The sequence below is a fragment of the Corythoichthys intestinalis genome, chromosome 18 (assembly GCF_030265065.1).
Source record: "Corythoichthys intestinalis isolate RoL2023-P3 chromosome 18, ASM3026506v1, whole genome shotgun sequence".
Taxonomy (NCBI): domain Eukaryota; kingdom Metazoa; phylum Chordata; class Actinopteri; order Syngnathiformes; family Syngnathidae; genus Corythoichthys; species Corythoichthys intestinalis.
The window spans coordinates 17790246-17805892 of NC_080412.1; the positions used below are offsets into that span (position 1 = coordinate 17790246).

General features: G+C 39.2%; 1 protein-coding gene across 2 annotated transcripts in view; it reads left to right on the top strand.

The window, feature by feature from the left end:
- The window catches only part of kdm6bb (lysine (K)-specific demethylase 6B, b), a 39016-nt gene that overhangs the window by 18095 nt on the left and 5274 nt on the right, over positions 1-15647 (top strand). For both annotated transcript variants that reach the window (XM_057821145.1, XM_057821144.1), the window contains exons 11-19: positions 377-482; positions 1808-2013; positions 2258-2433; positions 6125-6342; positions 8362-8476; positions 8543-8730; positions 8831-8972; positions 12483-12609; positions 12691-12861. In XM_057821145.1, coding sequence (XP_057677128.1) covers positions 377-482; positions 1808-2013; positions 2258-2433; positions 6125-6342; positions 8362-8476; positions 8543-8730; positions 8831-8972; positions 12483-12609; positions 12691-12861 — 1449 coding nt within the window. The remainder of the gene's footprint in view (positions 1-376; positions 483-1807; positions 2014-2257; positions 2434-6124; positions 6343-8361; positions 8477-8542; positions 8731-8830; positions 8973-12482; positions 12610-12690; positions 12862-15647) is intronic.

The window sequence follows — 15647 nt, forward strand, 5'->3', positions numbered from 1 at the left end:
TAATTTGTTTTGCTATATGTAATTGCTATTTTGGGGCTGTGGAACGAATTAATCGAATTATAATGTACTCTCATGGGAAAATCCCACTCGGCATACGACCATTTTGACTTGACAAACCAGGTCCTGGAAAGGATTGAATTCGTGTGTAGAGAGGTACCACTGTATTTGTAAACAAATGAGTGTCTTTCTTCATTTTTTGTCTACCACTGACAACGATAGATGTCCAATTTGTTTAAACTCAGAGGAGTGGCTTTGAACGGCCATGTTTGAGTGCCATTGATGGCGCTAGATTTCCGGCAGAGACGAATGAACGAATGTCAATGGCAGCCAATGAGTTCCCATAAAGAGTTGAACTTGTTTCAATTTTCATTTACAGTTAGAAAGCAGAAGGGACGCCTTCTCGCCAGTCCTGCTTCAATTCTGCACCGATCCCAAAAATGCGGTGACTGTCATCAGAGGCCTTGCTGGCTCTCTCCGCCTCAGTGAGTTTATAAACCACTCCAGTTTGAAAGCTGCTGAAACAATAATTGCTCTTTATTCGTTGTCATCAGTGTGTGAAAGGAGCGATCCCAAAATGCAATACATGCAATCAAAGACAATAGGGGCAATATTTATGTGTCCATTTTAATCATTACAGGGGAGATTACACAGCACTCACTTTCAAATAATGCTTTTTATTTAGTTATACCCCATATTACTCATATTGTTAACACTAGTAAGTTATGTCCAATAATGTAGCAAAGGATAAAAACAAATCACACATGCTCCTTTTAACATACAGATCATTTTAAATGTGTTTTAGCGTAACTTGCGAGCCCTTATCAATATACATAAGAAATCAAAAAGCCCCTAGATGCACATATGTACAACTAATCTTATCAATAAACTGTAATAGTAAAATAGGTTTTTATACAGTACAGTTTGACCTATATGGTATGGCATATATATATGCACATATACGTACAGACATGCATAGATACACATATGTTTACGATTATACCTGATTTCTATATTTTTGTAACACTAGATTTTCAAACCTTTATTTAACACAGCAAATTATTCACAATTTCTTCCAATTCTTTCATAATCGTTTCATAAATTACGGCCTTTAACATGAGCACACACTTGATTTTTTTGTTGTAGTACTTATGTTTGAAAAACTCATCATAGCAGAAATTCTCAATTTTGAACAGCTTTGATTACTGTTGCAAAATTGGTTATTGTATGCTTTCGAATTATTTGTGCTGTTTTTATTTTGACTAAATCATAGAAATTTTAGTGTTTAGTTTGATGAAAAATGGACTGGCTGGTTAAGTAAAATTGGAAAGATTGACCACATTTATAGACGGATTGAGTATTACCATAATTTTCGGACTATAAACCTCTACTTTTCCCCCTCATCTTGAATCCTGCAGTTTATAGTCCAGTGGGGCTTATTTATTGGTTTTATATGAGCAGCTTGGATCTTTCACATCCATTCAAAAGTAAGACAGTGTGCTGGATAACACTAAATGACATCTGTCATAAGCATTTATTAATGGTCATGACAGTGTCTTGTCATAATTAAGATGGTCTTATGACAATCTTATGATGCCACTGTGAAATAAAGTGGTATTATCTTTTGATGTAAATATCCCATAATGCAGCTTCTTTCAGCAGCATTCGTGATTACATTTGTAACACTTCCTAAAAATAAAATCCTACTCCAACAATGAACACAGAGTAGCAGCATGTTTTCACTGGCTTCATTTCAGTCATCTAATATGAAATGTATTGTTTTTTGTTGTTGTTTTTTTTCCTATGTCAGATCTTGGCTTGTTTTCCACCAAGTCCCTGGTGGAAGCCAATGCAGAACATGCTGTGGAAGTGAGGACTCAGGTTCAGCAACCTGCTGATGAAAACTGGGATTCCCGTGGCTCAACCCAGACGTGGCCCTGTGAAAGCAGCCGCTCACATACCACCATTGCCAAGTACGCTCAGTACCAGGCTTCCAGCTTCCAGGAGAGCCTGCAGGTAGACATTTTTCCTCTGAGCGCCCACACAAGTGCACACAAAAGACGCAATATTTACTTTAGTATCATATGTGTGGACTTTCCTGCAAATATGGGAACTCAGCATTCAGTGGACCATGATTGGGTCTTGATTAATCATAATTAATCGAAATTAAGAGTAAAATTGTGCCTTCCACTTTGCATTTGAAATGTAATGACTGACGTTTTTCAAACCTGCCAGCTAAGCTCATGTAGATGCTTTATAGGAGGAGAAAGAGAGTGAAAACGAAGAGGAAGAAGAGCAAGCCGACTCTTCAAATACTTCATCTGTCACTAAAGCGGGTGTGTCATCAGCCAGCAGTAAAGGCAGCCCACCTTCAACTGATGTTAAAACCACTTCCACGCTCCTCTCCAGCAAAAACAACGCTGCGAACGCGCCAAGGTTAACTTTTCAGTGCTATTGATGTTGACTGATGTCCATTCATGTGTCTCTTAAAAACCTAAATGTATGAAGTCTTCAAATGAGTTTGTCACTAGAAGACGTCCAATCCATACGCTTTATGTGTGGGAGGGTGTTCATTCGTTGCTAAACCTCCCACTTCAACGGATAGGACGACTAGTGCCATCAGTATCAGCCAATGAGTTAAGCGCAGGGGTGAAAGTGGCTAGAATTTCTTGCTGGAACTCCCCGACGTAAAGGTCGTCACAGAGCCAGAAATGTTATTTATTTTTTTTTTTCTTTCTTTTTTTTGGTTGGGGGTGGGGGGGTTCAAACCTCTTAAAGAGCATACGACACCAGAAAAAAAGTCTTAAATGGCATTATTATGTGAATTAGAATCATATTTTGAGACGATTCGACCATATACAACAATTTAGCAAAGCGCAGATGACGAGAAATTAGTCTTTTAATCTGCCGGTTAGCCACGCCTACAATTATAGGGCTTTAGCGTCCCCAACAGGTGGATGACGTCAGCGGTAGACTAGGCTCATCGGTTTTACTATTCAGCCCATTGAGGGGGAATTGTTCAGAACGAGGAAAACGAGACGAAGAGAGCTGCAAAATGTCATTGTTTCAGTCTCTCTACTCCCAATATTTTTACAGGATATTCTTTTTATCCAAGTATTTTCCCCAATAGCTATATAAATGGCTTGAGAAGGACCAGTCAGCCCGTCGAGGGGGAACTATTCACAATGAGGAAAACGCGACGAAGAGAGCGGCAAAATGTCATTGTTTCTGTCTCTTTACTTCAATATTTTTACAGGATATTCTTTTTATCCAAGTATTTTTCCCCAATAGCTATATAAATGGCTTGAGAAGGACCAGTCAGCCCGTCGAGGGGGAACTATTCACAATGAGGAAAACGCGACGAAGAGAGCGGCAAAATGTCATTGTTTCTGTCTCTTTACTTCAATATTTTTACAGGATATTCTTTTTACCCAAGTACTTTCCCCAATTGCTAAATAAATGGCATGGTCATGACAAATAACTTGTGCTAAATGGAATATAAAATAAGAAAAATCCATTTATTCAAGACGACATGGCAAAATTACTCCATAATGGTCAAAACAGTCGACTTTACCTTTACTGTCACACCTGCCGAACGATATTTTATGACACCTAAATCGGACATATGTCATTTCCCTTCCCCGGCTTCGGAGAATGCAAACAGACCAGAAGGAGTGACAGCTAGCCGACATGCTAACCCGAACCGAGGGATGTTTCAAAGTCTTCGAAGTGGAAAATCACACATAACTAGCCTGGATTATTTGACATGACGACCCGGTTGTCGAGTTTCTTTGCGGATCGGCAAACCGCCCGGCGGAGAGCAATTTACAGTTCGTTCCCTGGAGGAGGGTGGCTGGAATTGTTGTGTAGCTAACGTGCTAACAGCTAACTGCTAATGAGCGTGAGGATAGCTTTTTACATGCCTATCAATGATCAAACGTAAGTAGTCCTTTATTTAAAGGAATTTTATAGTGTTTACTTTGTAATCACTGTATTCGTATTTGACATAATACAAAACAAGATGTTTACTCACTTCCTTGTAAGTCCAATGGTCCCACAGTAAATATCCACGGTGAATGGGAACCTTTTGAAACTCCAAAAAGGCGCATACGCCTCTCCCGCATACAGAATGATTTTTCTGCAGCCGTTTGGCTGGCGTGATGCAAAAAATAAAAGTATTAATCCGCAAAATCAGCTGAATCCTTCGTCCTCATACACAACAGTACACTGTAGCGTGAAGAGGACGTCTTCTACCGTACACGTCACAGCGCCCTCCTCCTCAATGCGAGACCGAAGCCGGAAGTCACTCATTTTCCTGGCGCGGGATTCAAAAAACTAAATAAATATAGCGATCGCTTCCACACACATCCAAGCGGTCCATATCATTCAGGAGCATAAAATACCGCGTGTATTATGAAATAAACATGCTTTTTCGTGTCACAAGCACTTTAAACTACTGAAATGCAAAGAGAACTGTTTTATGGGGGTGGGGGGGGGGGGGTTCAAACCTCTTAAACTACTGAAATGCAAAGAAAACTGTTTTAGCACAGTTATTTCTATAACACATACAAAAACTGATTTTCATTCAAAATGTTATTTTTTCAATGATTTGCACAATAAAAGTTAACAAATAAGCAATAACCCCAACCTCCTTGCCTGGCACGGCCAGACTGTTCTCCCTGTGTTTTTCAAACACTGAGAGTATAGTCTGGGACCCAACCCATTAACGGCCTCTCAAGCAAGTACAAAGTCAATCGACAAATCAGATTCATTTATTTGCGTGACGTGTTCTTAACGAGCAACGTCACTCTTCCGCGTCGGACGTCGTCTCCACAACAACACAGATGGCGAACAGGAGAGCCGAGAATATGTTCCAATCCACAGTAAAATCAGTTTTAAATTACCAAAAACACATCGACACAAGTCATTGACAACAGTCTGTCTCGGGCTATCCATGTTGAATAAACTCCGCGCTCCTCGCATGTTTACTTCCACGCGCAAGTCCCTCATCCTGCCCGTCGCTGATTGGTCCACTCCGCTGTCTGTTTGCTGTGGTTTGCTCCGCCCTGGAAATTTTATCCGCTTAATGCTGGCCAGACTCAATAGCTGGAACAGCGGTGAGTCTGGAGTACCAGGCTACCAACCTCCATCTCCTAATTTTTATTTTCCCTCATTTCCTCACATACTAAATGCCAAATCTCAATTTTAACTACTTAAGAACATAGGATGTATATTAAATTGAAATAATGTAAAGTGATGTAAACATTTACTTTTTTTTTTTTTTTTTTTTTTTTTTTAACAGTAAAGACATAAGTAACATACACCCAGAAATATAGGTACAAATGACCTATATCATGCAGAGTGAAATGGAATATATTTTGAAGATTGCGCAAACATTGACTTTTTTAAATCATAAGGAAATGAATAAGTAGCCTAACATAAATGAACAAATAATAAGTCCAAAGTGCACATTGACAGCTAAAATGTTCTGAACCTCCCCATCAGAGCAAATAAAACTAATTATGATAAATAAGCAGCCTCAACTCTTTCGTTGCTCTTACAGATTTGATCCATTTTATGTTGCATTGCCCTTTTTTTTTCTCATCAATTCAACAACCTTTTTTGTTTTTTTTTCCTTTCCAGGAAACATGCACATTTGAACCAATCAGAGCTAACTATCTCTGCTGATCACATGCCATCCATGGAATAAAATAAATAATAAATATTAGTGGAAACGGATTAAGCTACACAAGCAATTTATTACGGTTAACACTTGTGTATGTAAATGTGATGTTGGTAGATTGTTTTCTTCTTGGAGATGAAATGCATGTGTGGCAACTTAGCATTTTTTTTTTTTTTTTTTTTTTTTTTTTTACATACCATTTTTACAGTTGCCGTCATATTTTCGGAATCAAAGCACTGTGTACCTGAACAGCATTCTGGCTCTGAATCTTATACCGGAACTGCGTTCTGGCCCTGAATCTTATACCGGAACTGCGTTCCTGACCGTTCTGGCCCACTTTCACCCCTGGTTAAGCGCAAAAATGAATCTGTACTTTTTGTCAAGAAAATTATATTTTCGAAGATTTTTGGATACTCACCCGGGACTTTTACTCTTCCTTCCCAGCTCGGAGCTGAAGTCTTTTGGAAAGATAATCAAATTTGGGACGAACATAGATCTCTCAGACCCGAAAAGGTGGAAGCCTCAGCTGCAGGAGTTGCTGAAGCTGCCAGTGTTCATGCGAGTGGAGTCGAGCAACAACATGCTCAGTCATGTCGGTCACACAATTCTTGGCATGAACACTGTCCAGCTCTACATGAAGGTTCCGGGCAGTCGGACCCCAGGTAAGTGTATTTGTTTTGTACAGTGGTACCTTTACTTAAGAGCGTCTGTACATACAGAATTTTCAGGTTAAGACACGCCTCAACGGGAAAATATTGCCTCTTGTTAAGAAAAAAATTTCAGGATACAAAAGGCAAAAATGGCTGGTACTCGCAGCTCCTAGAGATTACGGAATGTAGCATACTTATAGCTGCTCTGCCATTGGCTATTGCCTAGCATTCCTGGCATCCAACTGGCTAAGAGGGGCCTTTACTGTATGTGTATATGTGTATCCCAGCATCCTCTTCATTGGCCCCTTGTGTTCTGTCCACTTTACATGAGTGTATTAACTTTTATTTTTACTCTATGCTTGGTTTTTTACATTATGTACAACTCAGGTTTTATGTTTTTGTGCAACAATCTAATTTTAACATGTATTTGTTACATGTTTTGATGCATTATAAAATATTTATTTCTGAATTTTGGGGGACTTGGAACGGATTAGAGCATTTACATGGAAAACGCGTCTTTCCTTACAGAATTTTCAAGTTACGAAATTACTCCCAGAACCAATTATTTTCATAAGTAGCGGTACCACTGTACTCATTTGGACACACATTAATAGTTCTTGATTTAGCAATTCTGTAAAAGATGTAGTACATAATTATTGCACATGTTATTCTATTATTAGTACTGTGTTGCACCGCACTAAAATGATGCAGCGTACACAAACCATCAGCAGCGCCGAGAACCAAAAATGGTATTTGCCATGTGGCAAAATGGATTTTGCCATGTGCCATTTTTTTGCCATGTGGCATTTTTTTTTTTGTGCATAGCCGTCATTGGCATAGCCTGACTTGGTTGCCAGTTGAATGTCAATGCGCTCTAATGTAAAGTGTATGGTCAAAAATCACAGCCACACGTGTTTTTCTGCCATTTAAAATGAATAGAAAATATGGACGTGCATGGCCGTCAATGGCATGGACGTGCATGTCCTGCAAAACTGCCATATACCCCCCCAAAAATGCCATATACCCCCCCCAAACCACAAACCAGTCCATATTGCCACATGGCAAAAAAATGCCACATGTCAAAATCCATTTTGCTACATGGCAAAATCAATTTTGCCACATGGCAAAAAAATACCACATAGCAAAAAAAAGAAATGCCACAAGGCAAAATCAATTTTGCCACATGGCAAAAAAATGCCACATGGCAAAGAAAAAACGCCACATAGCAAAATCCATTTTGCCACTGGGCAAAAAAAATGCCACATAGCAAAATCCATTTCGCCACATGGCAAAAAAATGCCTCATGGCAAAAAAATGCCACATGGCAAAATCCATTTTGCTACATGGCAAAATCAATTTTGCCACATGGCAAAAAAAATACCACATAGCAAAAAAAAGAAATGCCACAAGGCAAAATCCATTTTGCCACATGGCAAAAAAATGCCACATGGCAAAGAAAAAATGCCACATAGCAAAATCCATTTTGCCACTGGGCAAAAAAAATGCCACATAGCAAAATCCATTTTGCCACATGCCAAATACCACTTTTGGTTCTCGCTGTCTCTCCAAACTATATTTACTATACTATATATACAGTATATGTACTATATTTAAAAAAATAAAAATTAAAAAAAAAAAAGGTCCAGTAACAGCATTGGATGATACCAGACAGAACTGGATTTTGTATCAGGAGCCAAAACATGGGTGTAACACTAATAAGTACCCATTAGAAAATAGTGTCTATGGGTTAAGTGGCAAATATTCACACAATACCACACATCTGACTACTAAAAAAATAAAGCGATTGTGTTAATACTGAGCGACTTCAAGCAGACATCAATTTGAAATAAAATGTTAATATTTTAGGCTGCAGTGAAGTTCTTAATTTAATCTTTGTTTGACATTTTGACTGAACAAAAGCATCCCAACAACCTCATACTATTGTGAGACTTTGCATTTCGTTTTGTATTTCATCTAAGTTAAACCAAGTAGTTTTAAGATGCAAATGCTAGCGTATTGTTTTGGCCCCAGGTCACCAAGAGAACAACAACTTCTGCTCAGTCAACATAAATATTGGACCAGGTGACTGTGAGTGGTTTGCCGTTCACGAGCACTACTGGGAGGCTATCAACAAGTTCTGTGAGAAGTGAGTGACAAGCCTTGGTTTTGTCAACGGAAACCCCCAATGTTCTAAATTCTACTTCTACTTCAGGCATGGAGTAGACTACTTGACGGGGTCCTGGTGGCCAGTTCTGGAAGACCTCTACAGTTCCAACATCCCTGTGTACCGTTTCATTCAGAGGCCAGGTGACTTGGTGTGGATTAATGCAGGGACAGTGCACTGGGTCCAAGCTGTAGGCTGGTGTAACAACATCGCCTGGAATGTGGGCCCACTAAACTGTGAGTCATGTGATATTATTATTTAAAAAGCTGCACGGTTGTCATCTCTTTGTTTCGATTTACACATGATTCTTTTCCGTGTTTTATTTCTGTTGTTTAGCATACCAATATCAACTCGCTCTGGAGCGATATGAGTGGAATGAACTGAAGAAGGTTAAGTCAATTGTTCCCATGATCCACGTTTCCTGGAATGTGGCTCGGACTATCAAAATCACTGACCACGACACCTTCAAGATGATTAAGTAAGATGTTTGTTCGGGCTAATCTTTTTGTTATTACTGATAGTATTCCCCAACAAGTGTTTCCTATTTCCGCCTGGCAGGACATTCAGACTCAGCCCAATAAAGTGCACTTGATTGATATATTTTATTTTATTTTATTTTATTTTATTTTATTTTTTTCTTATCATCAGTAATTGATTTGTGCTATGTGATTTTGAGTGGTGCTTGCAGTAGTGGAACATGAGGGTACACTGGAGTCTATTGACAGATGAATATACTGTATTTACATCCCGTGTGACATGTAGCATACAGTGTATTTACATTCTGTGTGACAAGTAGAACCGGAATTAAATGGGAAGCACACAACTTGTTCTTTTTCCTCAAACAAATGTCCTCTACTTGCACAGACACACAACAACGAAGCAAGTCATTGCTGAACTTTGTTTATAAGCATACTCCTCTTTTTTGTAGTGCACTCTCTGCTTTTTTCTTCTTTAATTTGATTTTTAAAATATTTTTTAAACTGTCGTTCAGCTGCTTAGACACAGAGAATGAGGAATCTAAGGCTAGGTTCATACTACAATTCTTAACGCACAAATCCGATTTTTTTGCCATATCTGTTTTTTTGGTGTGCCCGTTCAGACCGGCTTTTATCCATAGAGACAGTTCAAGTATCAAGCATGCGCTCAGCAAAGAGACCCGAATGTGGAGAAGCATCAAAACAAATGACAGATGCTAGCTGTATGTCTTTCCAGAGTGATCATATTTTGATTGCATGTCAATCAAAATGAATGAATGTCTGTTATTTGAGGGCACAAATAACAGACATTAATAATCCCGTTTAGTCTTATATTCAAAGTTTATATGGACTGATAGAACGCATACACGCACACACATGAGCCTTGACGTGAGTGCGTGAAATGACGTGGGTGCGTCAATTTGCCCCGACTCGGCCATGTGTGCAATAATGAAATATGGCTCATTCAGAGCACGGAATGAAAATAGAAAATTGTAAGGCTTATTCTTTTCTTCATTTTCTTTTTTTATGACTGTGGTCAAGCCCGCTTCGTGTTTAAAAGCAGAGTTCAAGCTAGGCGCTAATGCCTACGTGGCTGCCGTCCTCTGTGCCTTTTGCTCTTTGCTGACGTAGTTGCTGCATGAATTCCGATTTGGGAGTTTCGACAGTTCAGACTGCCGGTCACGTTCTGAAAAAATGTGGCACAGATCGGATTTGAACCACATACGAAAGTGACTCAGATCGGATTTGAAATGGTCCACTTCTATGCGACTTGTCCCATTCAGGCCGTCAAGTTAATGCCTGACTCGAGTCGGAAAAACACGAAAAAATCGGATTCGTGCATTAAGATCTGTAGTATGAACCTAGCCTAAGTGTCTTTATAGGCTGAACAATTTGAATATGCTACATTTTGGATTTTATTGTACTCCCATTGCGGTTCTTTATATTGTGTTGTTTATTCAGAGAAAGCAGCTGGCAAGAAAAGGGTTCTGGGGAGCCAGAGCAAAAGAAATAACAGAAGGAATGGTGATACAAAAAAAAAAAAAAAAAAATTATATAAATATTACACAGTATATATTACAGGTAAGATCTTAAGCCCGAACCCGAGGATCGGGTCGGGCCCAAAATGTCAATTATTTACGTTTGGGTCGGGTCGGGCCGGACTTCTCTCTCGCCAACTTTTTAAAAATAAATTTATATTTAGATATGTATACTAAAACGATGTATGGACTAAGGATTACTTGTTATGAAATAAATAGGGCTGTCAAAATTATCGCGTTAACGGGTGGTAATTAATTTTTTCAATTAATAACGTTAAAATACGCAATTAACGCACATGCCCCACTTAAACAGATTAAAATGACAGCAGTGTAATGTCCGCTTGTTAATTGTTTTTGTGTTGTTTGGCGCCCTCTGCTGGCGCTTGGGTCCAAATGATTTTATGGGTTTGTGGAGTGAGCATGGTGTAATTATTGACATCAACAATGGCGAGCTACTAGTTTATTTTTTGATTGAAAATTTTAAACATTAAGAGGGTTTTTAATATAAAATTTCTATAACTTGTACTAACATTTATCTTTTAAGAACTACAAGTTTTTCTATCCATGCATCGCTTTAAGAGAATGTTAGTAATGTTAATGCCATCTTGTTGATTTATTGTTATAATAAACAAATACAGTACTTAATGTACCGTATGTTGAATGTATATATCCGTCTTGTCTTATCTTTGCATTCCAACAGTAATTTACAGAAAAATATGGCATATTTTATAGATGATTTGAATTGCGTTTAATTACGATCAATCAATTTTTAAGCTGTAATTAACTCGATTAAAAATTTTAATCGTTTGACAGCCCTAGAAATAAATAATTTGGATAAAACAGAGAAGGCGCTGTATGGTAATTGCAAACAGGATTCGTAGAGCCAGTGCATGCCTGTGCACATGAACGCCGTGTCCCCGCCCTCTTTTTAATCTTCCCCTCCTGCCCTGGCGCCTCCGCGAGCCTACATCCTGGTATTTCCTTTTCGATATGGAGCAGCTAGAAGTGAAAAACAAACTAAAGATGGGCGAAAGGAAAAGGCAAACATGCATGCAAGAAGTGGGGTATGGAAAGGCTTCAAACTGATTGTTGAAGATGCTATACAGAAACTTGCGTCAGCGTCGCTGGACGTAAAGTAATGTGGCACTTTTCACTCATACAAGAAATATATTTAACAAACATTTCCAGCGTTATTTCATTGTGTAAATGGATTTTTAATGATCATAAAAATATGTAGACTATTTAGACATGAAGAAAACATGTGTTTTTTTTCTGCCAACTCGAAGAAATTAAAATAAAATCCACTACGCGCCTGATAGAACAGACACACAAATATAAAAGATATAAATGTTTATTGAATATGCACCTTACAGTCTTTTTTAACTGGGAGAGTTCGTTACAAAAGACAAGCTTTAATTTGTTATCATTATGCACAGGCATAGTCACAAATGTGATCACACAAAATGCAACCAGTCCCGACTCCCTTTTTCCAAGCAGTGCTCTGTCCAGGTCTGACTGACGCATCACATCTCCACATTGCCTCCTTCTCCTGAGCCCTCACAAATAAAACATAAAATTTTGGGATTTTTTTCGGACTCGGGCCTGCAAATCAAGTTAATTGATCGGGCCAGGTTGGAATTTAATACCCGCGGGCCGGATCGGGTAGGGCTGGATTTTCAAGGCCCGATCTTACCTCTAGTATATATATGCTAGCTAATACAAGTAGCACAAGTAGCGTGGCTGCCTCCTCTTTCTGAGGGAACACCATGTTGGGATGTGATACTCAGTAACCGAAAGAGACGAAAAGAGGAGATAGGAAAGATAAAAGTGTGTAAACCTGTGAGTGCACAAACAATGATTGGTGGAAGTAGTGGTAGTGTGGAACCCAGTATTGGGACAAATCAATTGGTAGTGCTAATCAATTGACATCTTACAATGTGGTCATTGGCACTCACTGCTTCTCCTCCCTGCTAGACACTGCCTACTGCAATCCATCAAGCATATCCAGGTTTTAAGGGAACAATTGATCGCTTCGGGAAAGAAAATCTCTTATCAGAGTCGTTTGAAGGAGGAGCCAGCGTACTATTGCAACGAGTGTGACGTGAGTCCCCCTAATTAACATTTTGTCTGAATAAAATTGTCTGCTGTGGAGTTCCATGTGTGCAATCTGTTGTTTGTGCAGGTGGAGGTGTTCAACATGCTGTTTGTGACAAGTGAAAACAGCACTAAGAAAACCTATGTGGTGCACTGCGAGGACTGCGCCCGGCTTAAAAGCCCGTCATTGAATGGAGTGGTGGTGCTAGAACAGTATCGAACAGAGGAGTTGATAAAAACCTATGACACCTTCTCACTGGTCAGTCCCTCCTGTTTTATTTCCTATACTGCTTGTGCTAAAATTGGTTCGTGGGTGGTTTGGAGACAGGGTACGTCCTACCTCACTCACAGTCACATAAAATGTTAAATGTTTAAAAAATGTAACACTAATAAAGTGAAAAACTTCCATCTTAAATGTTTTTTTTTTTTTTGTTCTATCAGCCCTTATGGGAAATAAAAACTACACAAAAACCAAACTATTTGTCATTTAATAATCTATTGAATAACTTGTTACTAGATTACCATTTTTGCCGCAAAACCCAGTTTTAATGATTTTTTTCAATCATTCACAATCAAGGGCATATGTTTTGGTCAGGGGTAGGGGAGATATAACTGCATAACTTCCATGTACACTTTTTGCTGGGACGGGACATTAACCCTTTAACACCCACGCCTATTTTGGCCGAATTTGCATGCCTAATACTGAATAGTTTTATGTTTGACAACTCAACACAAACAGCAGGTATGGTCATAGGCGTTTTTGGACTTTACACATACTATGGTCAAAACAGGTTCTATACAGTGCAAAATAGTGGAAAATAATATATATATACACATATATATCATCTAACACAAAAAGGGTTTATAGGATATCTCTTTATGAAGTTAGGTATTGTACCCCTATCACCTAATCAAAAGTATATACATGCAATCAAGCTTCTCGAACACACACATCTATGTAAAATAGAAAAGATTGATAGTGAAGAAAAAAATCTAATATAAAATTGAAAAAAGTCTCCTCAAAAATATTGACAATTAACTGGTTCAGTTCAATTTCTTCAGGAATGCGACTCAGTTTCCTCTTGAACAGGACACGGAGCTACGTCACTTACAACGTCACTCAGCTCACTCTTCCGTTGTTTGCGCACTGCTGTCAGCCTGTCACTCTTTCTAATTCACCGACTCATCCAAGGAAAACAACGACAAATCCGGCTCATCCTCTTCCTTGAGTTGATGAAATAATGCATTAGCTTGTGCGAAATTTAGTTTTCGATTCATTCCGCACATTTCAAAGTCGCTCGCCCCATCCAACCAGCCGTCACTCGCTCCCATGCTTCCCTCTCATTGGTGGTGGCGCCTCGCTCGGCAATTTATTAAAAATGTTCATATTAGGTTCCTCCTTCTTGACCTCACAACGGCTCCTGGGATAGGTAGTCTTTCGGGCTGTTTTCGGTTTTGAAAAAGGACAAGAAATGATGGAAATATGGAGATCACATTGTCCGTGCAGCATTTTAATGCTTATTTATGAGTGCAATAAAACCATAAAACTCAAAGGATATTATCTCCTGTTTTACTTGGTTGACTGACTTCAAGTAAAAACTGGTGTGGACCTCAACTTCCGCAATTTCAAATGAAACCAATCAGCGGCACATGAGTGACGTGATTATAGCTTGACGAGGCTTCAAACATAATATGCGTAAACGTGTCGCCGCCGACACATTCGGTGTTAAAGGGTTAATAAGACCAAACAGGTCGGGTGAACGGGGGTCAGGGCTACATTCCTCACAAATATGATCCTAATGAATTGATAGTTTAAATGATCAATGCAAAAATGAATCTGTATTGACTTATACTAATTTTCTTGTGTATTGGATCAGGTGATCAGGCTGTTCGATTCAACCTTTGTTTTCAACCTCTAAGTGCATGAGCGGGTTGAGCGATTATGGAAAAAATCTAAATTGGGATTAAGAACATATGCACAGTTTTTTTTGAAAATAAATAAATAGATACATTTTAATTACGGTAATGAATAAATGCACGAATGGGTATTTGGTTTCAAAAGTGTAAAGTTACAACATGCTCTAGCCTTCTGTCCTTCTAAACCAGGCTGATTACAAGAAGAAAAGTGGCCAAATGTGTATTTTTGACTATTTTAGACACTTTCCTGTGAAACGCTGAATGGGACCTCTCTCTAAGCATCTTCTTGCTCACGTGTTGGCAGCAGAGTTCACTCGGTTTCTCACAGTTTATTAAAGTTATTGCACGTCTGCCTCACAGTTCTGAGATCAAGGGTTCAATCCCGGGCTCCGGCCTTCCTGTATGAATTTTGCATGTTCTCCTCGTGCTTGCGTGGGTTTTTCTCCAGGTGCTTCGGTTTCCTCCCACATCCTAAAAATGCATGCATGGTAGGCTGATTGAACACTATATTGTCCTTAAGTATGAGTGTGTGCATGAATGTTTGTCTCCTTGTGCTCTGCGATTGGCTGGCAACCGATTCAGGGTGTACCCCGCCTACTGCCCATAGTCAGCTGGGATAGGCTCCAGCACCCACGTGACCCTTGTGAGGATAAGCTGCTCAGGGAAATGAATGAATGAATTAAAATTAACAGTAGAAAATACATCAAGGAGGACACTTCTCTAAGCAGCTTCCTACTCGAGTTTTGCAGGTTAGCAAGTTCACACAGTTTAATGTTATGCGAACTCTAATTCAGGTCCGACTTTCAGTAGCAAAATTAGTGGCGTGTTTCCCACCTCCACAACATTGACGTCTTTTTACATAACTTACAGTGGCTGCTGCTGGCCGAAAAAAACTTATAATGTCCCTTCTCTTCGAATGGGCCGGAGGAGGCAGCATGTTGTCAACATGTTGTATTTCTGCCGGGGCTGTGACTGTGAGTGTGTGTGTGTGTGTGGGGGGGGTTCATCCGCCAATTAAATGTGCATTTAAGGAAAAAAAAAAGTGAACGGCACATTCAGCAAGTGAAAAAGGGTAAATGTAAGTCTGAACGTCATGAAGAATCTTTCATTTAATAATGTTAAGGTCAA